Source organism: Epinephelus lanceolatus, chromosome 8, assembly GCF_041903045.1.
Source record: "Epinephelus lanceolatus isolate andai-2023 chromosome 8, ASM4190304v1, whole genome shotgun sequence".
NCBI classification, from domain to species: Eukaryota; Metazoa; Chordata; class Actinopteri; order Perciformes; family Serranidae; genus Epinephelus; species Epinephelus lanceolatus.
The window spans coordinates 26,608,239-26,615,860 of record NC_135741.1 but is presented as its reverse complement, the minus strand read 5'-3'; the positions used below and the strand labels follow the sequence as shown (position 1 = coordinate 26,615,860).

At 46.3% G+C, this 7,622-nt stretch overlaps 1 protein-coding gene across 6 annotated transcripts in view; it reads right to left on the bottom strand.

Annotated features, from left to right (window-relative positions):
• Window positions 1-996: 996 nt before the first annotated feature.
• Window positions 997-7,622, bottom strand: part of samd11 (sterile alpha motif domain containing 11) — a 96,358-nt gene continuing 89,732 nt past the window's right edge. For 5 of the 6 annotated variants that reach the window (XM_033629520.2, XM_033629516.2, XM_033629515.2 and 2 more), the window contains 4 exons: window positions 6,688-7,475; window positions 5,504-5,637; window positions 2,974-3,084; window positions 997-2,724 (listed from right to left, as the gene is read on the bottom strand). In XM_033629520.2, the coding sequence (XP_033485411.1) occupies window positions 2,440-2,724; window positions 2,974-3,084; window positions 5,504-5,637; window positions 6,688-7,475 (1,318 nt within the window). In that variant the 3' untranslated portion in view covers window positions 997-2,439. The remainder of the gene's footprint in view (window positions 2,725-2,973; window positions 3,085-5,503; window positions 5,638-6,687; window positions 7,476-7,622) is intronic. The other variant, XM_033629517.2, reaches the window with a different exon arrangement.

The following is a 7,622-nucleotide window of genomic DNA, read 5'->3' as shown; positions in this document are numbered from 1 at the left end:
TACGTGCATGGTGATGCACAAGTGCACCTGAAACAAGTCATTTGTGTCCTCCGTACATGTACACACCTGTAGGCACCCTCAGGCTTTGTGAGGACGGGCTATTTGGAGAGAGCTATGAGCCGGGCCGAGCCAGGATGGGCCGGCCAAGAGGAGGGGTACAGAGAGGCGGGTGTTGAGCCCTGAGGCAGCAGTGCTGTGCCAGGCTGGCAGGGTGGCGTCTGATGGTGTGCCAAGACTCTCTGCCCAGGTGGTAGAGCAGCAACACAGGCTGGTCTGTTTCTGTGCCAACTCCTCACCCACCCCCCGCCCAGACCACTGTCTTCTCTGTCTGTGTATTCACATGCTCAGACACGGCTTCGCTACTCCAACTTATCCCCCTTTTCTTTCTCGACTTCACTGCACCTTTTTGCCAGCGTTCACCACTAAACTCGAGGTGATACTGGCCTTTGTTGGGTGAACCACTATTGCATGCATTCACTGGTGCTACAATACAGGGCAGAGGGATTGTTTGACATGGATTTAAACGCCACAATGAAGATTTGAGAAACATTTTTGTGTCGTCACTTTCCCTCTGTAGTCATTTTCAGTGAACGCAGAACCGTGTGGTGCAGAGGCCCAGCCTAAAGCGAGGGGAAGTCCCAGTAGAGTCTGTAGAGCGTTCTGCTTCAGTGTAAACTCTTTGAAGGAGGAAGGTAAGTGCGAGTTCCTGGTTCTGGTCCTGTATGTGTGTGGGTGGAAGAGGGTCAGGTTTATCCCCCACAGGCAGGGGAGGCCTTGGCCTGCGGCTGAACCTCACACTCTGACAGCTGGTGTTGACCTGAACTGTGCCCCCCCCCCCCCCCCCCCATGGGCCATCTCCCCTTCACACACACATCAGGAGACCGCATACTCCCTCCTGCTCGTTTTACCAGCAGAACCACAAACACCTGAGGAGGAAAAGGCGCATATACGTTGTCTGACGCAGGCACACAAACATGAGAGCAAAGAGAAAGCAGAGGGATTTCTTTAGGATTTATTTCACCTGTGTGGTGAATAGAAAAATAGGATGAAGACAAAACTTTTGAAGGGAAATCTAGAGACCATTTTTAATTCATTGCTTGCGTAGTTAAAAAAAAAATCCATAACAAATTCAAAACATTTGCATTAAGAGCTTTGTGCCTTTCTTTTCCCTGCAACCAAGAGAAAACAAAGTAAAAGTATCTTTGGAATCCATCTCAAGGGCTAATTATAATACATATCATAATCTGCTTTATCTACTACATCAAAAGTCCTATAAATATTTTTTTCCTCATATTTATATGCTGAAGTAGCATTCAAGATTGGAGCGTTTTTTAATATTACACTTTTTAAAAAATGGCAGAACAAAAGAGTATGAACAAAAGTACCACCAAAGTTCAGCAAGTCACATTTTTCTTCAGTAAAGAAAACCTTATTCGTGCAACTACATTTAACAAAAAGTAAAAGTACCACGTATGTAACCTTCAGGATATTTTCATCTTAAGCATGATTCTGTACAATTTTGCATGTTTTTCCTACCTCCCACAGTAGTCAACACGAGCATACAATGACGTAAGCCGCATACATCAAAGCCACCATCAAGGCTTCTCCATTCACCATCACTTATAAGCGTTTGTATGTCAGGTAATGACAGCGCAACCTTTGTCACCTCAAACATAGTCCCATCATGTGAGGCACTAGCCTAGCATTTCCCTGTTGGACCAGTCTTTCTCTGAGACCATTAATGCAAAAAGAAGCAGACACGTTGTGAAACACGGTTTGAATTCCACACATCTGGTCATCTTTGGTATCGGGACAGTGGAATGCATAGTTGCAGTGATAAGAGGGAGCGGGTCAGATCTGGTGCTGCTCAGCATATGCTTCAACTCCAGCCTCTAAAAAGACTGCTCCACGCTGCTGTTTGGCCTCGGGAAACAGGCGGGGGAGGAAGGGGGGAGAGAGGCGTCTCTTTTTAATTCCTGGGTTCTGCAGGGCTTGTGGTGAGAGCAGTCAGAGAGACGGAGACAAGAGAAAAAGTGAGTGAGCAGAGCTTCCTCCAGCCCAGGAAGGAAGGAAGAGTTTCCGCTAGCGTCTGACTGTCTGACTTGCAAGAATGTCGCATTTGTGGCAGGGCTTCGCTCCTTTTTTGGCAGGCTGTCTGTGACCAGCTGTCTCCTTTTCCTCTTTTTTCTCTTTCTCTGTTCCTCTGTTGCTTCACGTGTCTCCCTTCCAACCCAGTTTGTTTGGACTCTGCTCGGCTATGGCCGCTGCAGATGAACTCAGAAGCCGATTGGTTTGTCAGTTACGTTCCAGTTGTCTTTTATTCCAGTTCAATATTTTCCCCTAAATTTCAGCGTAAAGGTCCCAAGGTGGGGGAGTCAATCTCTCTGAGTCATGTTAGTCTGAGGCAGGTCTGCCCTCCTCACCCCTGCCCGTCCTCTCCTACGAAGGAGTTTTGGCCTCGTATCTTCCCACCACCGTGGAGCCGTTACCGTTTTCTTGCTTGGGAGAGGAGCACCCAGGGGTGGGTCCGCTGTACGGAGAGGAGCTGCTGCTGGTGGAGGTGGGTCTGTGGGGCAGGGACAGAGAGAGAGGCAGAGGGGTGTCAGATGGCGTGGTCAGGGGGTCCCGATCGCGTTCTGGGGGGCGCAGTGCAGCAGAAGGCGGAAACGGGAACGCCAGCGGGAATCCAGTCATGTAGAACAGCCTGCCAACACGCCGCGCCACCTGAGGAGACGAGAGGAGACCATATGACTGTCAGTACAGCCTGTTGAGTTTTGTATGATGGACTAATGCTGTATCTCAAACAGAGAGAGAGTAGGAGAGGCTGCAGTCTGTGGGGCTGGCTACTTTGAGGGAATCATCTATGCTACGCTAGCAGTTTGTCTCGGGCCTACGGACAGAAACACACATTCAGACATGCGCGAGTCCACTCGATCACACACAAACACACACGCAGGTCTGGGGTGTGTGTACCTGTGAGCGGATCTTGAGCGCAGGCCCCAGCTTTAGTCCCATGGTGTTGAGCAGGTGCTCCTCAGTGAGCAGCGGTAATGTCTCTCCATCGATGGCCTGCTCCCGAAACACCTGGCAGAGACACAGCCGCTTCAGCCACAGCCCCAACATAAACACACACTCGACACACAAACCTACACATTCACTCACACAACCTACAAAACAGTGACTCTGTTCCGAAATGTTACATACCCATTTAGAGAGGAGAAGCTAAAGATTATCATTCAACATTTTTACAATATAGGGGATGTGGTTGTGGAGAAAATGTTGTCAAATTCAGTCTTAAAGGAACATTTCACCCACAAAATGACAGTTTGTTTATCAGGCACTCACCCTGTGTTACATTGAATTCATGAAGGAAACAGATTTTCTTTTCGCATGCCTCCACGGTGAACAAAGAATCCAAAAACAGACAACATTCTTAATGAATTCGAGTAAAGGAGGGCTGCATTTAACAACAGTAGAACTATATCAAAACATCTGTTTACAAACTCCCACTCATCTCGTGTAGTATAATCCAAGTCTCTTTTATCCAGTCATACACTCAGTACTTCCCAGACACGTGTTTTCACTAAAACCTTGCTATTTATAACACTTCTGCAAAATAGGTCTCTCACATGAGTAACACACCTGGGTTTTAACTCTGCTTAATGGAAAGCTCGGGCAGAGTTCAAACGCACGCACTCGCCCAGCTGTGTGTATACTTGCGTGTATAGGTGTTTTAAACAGTAAAACGAGGTTTATACTTTGCGTTTAACCAACACCGTAGCGTTTGCTCTGCATAGACGCATTGCCTATGCTGTAGCCTGACATGCACCTCCCAAGAAATGTAACTACACTTCTTGGTGACACAAACCACCTGTTTATTTTTGTAAACTGAAAATCTTTAGCCTCAGTAGAAAAGAAGCTTTTATGTACATTTATTTCACAGATAAAAAAACAAAATGTGAAGATTATAAACCCCCACAAAACAGCATTTTTCATCGTGTGTCTGATTTATTCTGGTTTCATATGAGCAGAGGAAGTCCACTAACCTCTAAGCTATTTTATACAACAGGAGATGTCATAGCCTTATACTAATAATGTAAGCATATTGTATATGTGGGGAAAAGTGTCTAGTGTAGTTAAAATAAAGCCACATTTTGTACATATTTTGAATGTTGTCGCTTTTAAGCCATGTTATGTGTGTGTTTTAGGTGTGTTAGTTGAATAAATCAAACTGCACTTCACAGAAACATCACAGTGGCATAGAAACCCCATCACCAGCAAGCATTTTGGAGATGTAAGTGCAGAACGACGTAGACATAACGCACACAAGTATAAAAGGTCACAGGCATAAGCCACTTGCGTAGGCTATGGCGTAGACTTGGCACAAACCATAAGGACAGCTATAAAGAAGCCTTAAGGTTTTAGCAAAAATAAATGTGTTTGAAGTACTGAGGATACAACTGGAAAAATGAGACATGGATTATTAGGCACAAGTTGTGTCAGACTTAGTAAACTCAAGTTTTGTGTAAGTGAAAACCTCTTGTACTCCAATTCAACAAGAATTTTCCCTGTTTTTGGATTCTTTCTTCACCATGGAGGCATGAGAGAATAAACAAAGTTTTCTTCACAAATTCAACGTAACACAGAGTGAGTGACCGATAGACTAACTGATCATTTTGTGGGTGAAGCATTCTGTTAACCAGCAAGTTATGTATTAAACGACAGGTTCAGTCTCTCTTGAGATTGTTACTGGTCACTGGAATTATTCCTCCTGTCAATACTGGCCATGAAGAAATCTGTTACTAGTGTGATGTCAGTGTTAGAAATGAGAGGGACAGATACCACAGCTGTGCTCCATGCATGTCTAAAGTTCATCTGAGGCTAATAAGAGGGAATTTCATACTAAGAGGAAGGATTTTAAAGCAGACACCCACTTGATAAGGCTGACTCAGGCAGCTGAGGGCTCACATTAGCTTCAGCTGAACTGTACAAATCATTTTTGCATGGAGAAAAAAATCTGTTACATTGAAATCATGTGATTATTGTTTGACGACACTGGAAAACAAATCTCAATCTGTTCTTTGGCCTTTTTTGTTGAGATGGATACAAATAAAGGTAGGATTGGGTTACTCTCCTCAAATTCTGTATATATTTCATTTTGGAACAATACATTGCTATACACACAATTGCACGTCATTCACACACACAGGCTACAGGTGAACATGCACTGCTCACTCACCATCATTCACACAAAGCCCACAAATATGGCTGCCATTGTGAACATGACCATTCATGCATCCACACACATTCACAGTATACTTGGAAAAAGCTGTGCTATACAGGCTTTAGTATTTCTACCTAAACATACTGAGATCCCATTGAAGTACAGCTACACTAATATATCTTGGTCACTATTCTTCTGTGATAAGCAGTAAGCCTGCGCCTGGCCTCCATCCCCTCCTCTCTCTCTCTCTCTCTGTCCTCCCTCTCCCTACGTCCTCACCTGTGTGTATTCAGCACATCCGGCCAGGCTGCTTATGAAGCCGCACACGTCCTCCACACTCCACTTGCTGATGTCCTCCACAGGGTTTGCTGTGGCTGAGTCCTCCCCATCCATGAAAAGACCTCCCACAGAGCCTGAAAGAGCAGCAGTGGGTGAAAATGATGTGTCAATATAAACACTGGCTACAGAGTTGCTATTAAGACTGAGGATCTTTCTGCCATTTTATAGGGATGCAAAACCTGAAAATTGCAAGCTTGGAGACACTTTTTTTTACTGCCAACATTTTTCTAACATGCATCGCAAAATATTTATATTAAGTCTAGTGGTGATCGATTTAGGAAGAAATCCTTTCATTTAAGAGATGAATGAGACAGGTGAAATTGGGTCAGTCGTCTAGGTAGTGATGGTTATTTTCATTATCAGTTTAATCTGTGGAGCCAGTGAATGTTTGGTACTTGTGATTTATAAATCACTTAAACTATAATCAGATTGTTTTGGAATAACTTTAAGATTTCTGGTTAAATTAACGAATGGTTCAGCTCTACTGACTAGATTTTTAAGTTCTGTTGTAAGAGGGTTATTTTTAAAGGGAAAGGTTAATATCATTCACTCCTGGGTGAAATGACTGCAGTCGTCACGGGTATTAATCGGCTTCAGCTCTGATAGGCTTCCAAATCAGGGTTGGTTATTGTTAGAACAGTGGGAGCACGAATCAAAACAGATTTTGTGAGTTTTATTTTCAGACACTTAAAATACTAATCTGAGCGGAGGGTTATATATATATATGGCTTTTGCCGCTGTGGGCTGCAACCATCTCGCTCAATACCAGACCAATTTCAGAAATTGTTGTTCCCATTGTGTCACTTGGACACACAAACATGTGAAAATTGGGTCCACGTTTAAAAAATACCAGTTTCCCCCTTTTAGTTGGTCATGGTGGGGATTTGAACAATGATAGGATGAAGTCAGGTCATCGTAGTTGTCTTGTGTATGTGGACAAACAACGCCCTCCTCCCTCCTTTCTGCCCACGTGGCTGTGCTGCCGGCGGTGTGCACAAAGGTCACACCGGGGTCAGAGGCAGGGCCCCTAACAGGGAGAGGTCTCCACACTGGAGACATGCACACAAAGAGTGGCGCTAATGGGTTTCACATGTCGACTGTGTGTGTGTGACTGAGTCTCTCACCCGTGTGAAAGTAGGGGTTGGCGTAGGGGAATCCAAAGGGCAGCGACTGGGCGTGAAGAGCAGGCAGCGGTGGCATGAACCCAGGTGGCAGGTGGTACTTGACATCAGCCTTGCCCAGTCCAGGGGTGAAGAGGTGGCGACTGGGTGACTCTGTACCTGCTGAGCTACAAGGGGCGCTCAGCCGGCCTGAGCTCTCTCCGGTCTCCTTGGCAATGTCACACACTCCCTTGCTGCCAGTGTCTTTACCCCCGTCTCGCTCCCTGTCCCTGGGTTTACTGCTGGACTTGGCACCAACACTGTCCTGCCTCTCCTCACACATCTCTGTCTCACTGTCCGAGTCCTTCATCTCCTCATCCTGCACCTCCCTGTCTCCCTCCCTTCCACCTGTGTGATCCCCAGCATGGAGCTGTGTCTGAGGGGCCCTGCGGGGGGCCTTTCTGGATTCGGCATCTGGCCCGGTGGTGGATCTCTGTGCCTGGGTGTCTTTGGGTGTGGAGGGTGGCCCTGGTTGTTGATGCTGGTGGTGGTTCAGAGTCAGGAGGGGTGTAGCAGCCCCATGGCGTAGCACCAGCATTGCATTTGAGCGGCGGGCCAGTTCCTCACGGAGCGGATGGCCCTCTGGGATGTCATGGAGGCTTCGCAGGGCTGGATGGTCGGGAGGCAGGCCAGGAGGTAGAGCTCCCAGAGGGTCGGAGCCCAGAAGACGCTGCTGCTGCTGCTGCTGCTGCTGTCGCTGGTGGAGACTTTCCAACTCTTTCTGTCTCAGCAGCTCTGCCGACATCTCAAGTCTAAGGCAGTGAAACACAGGGACTTTAACATACATGCCAAAGGTTGAACATTTTGCTGTATTTCACATTCACAACTCTGCTTGTGGGAGTATTCTAAAAACATATGACTGTGTAAACAAGTTTGCTCTCTCCAACAAAACCTTATCC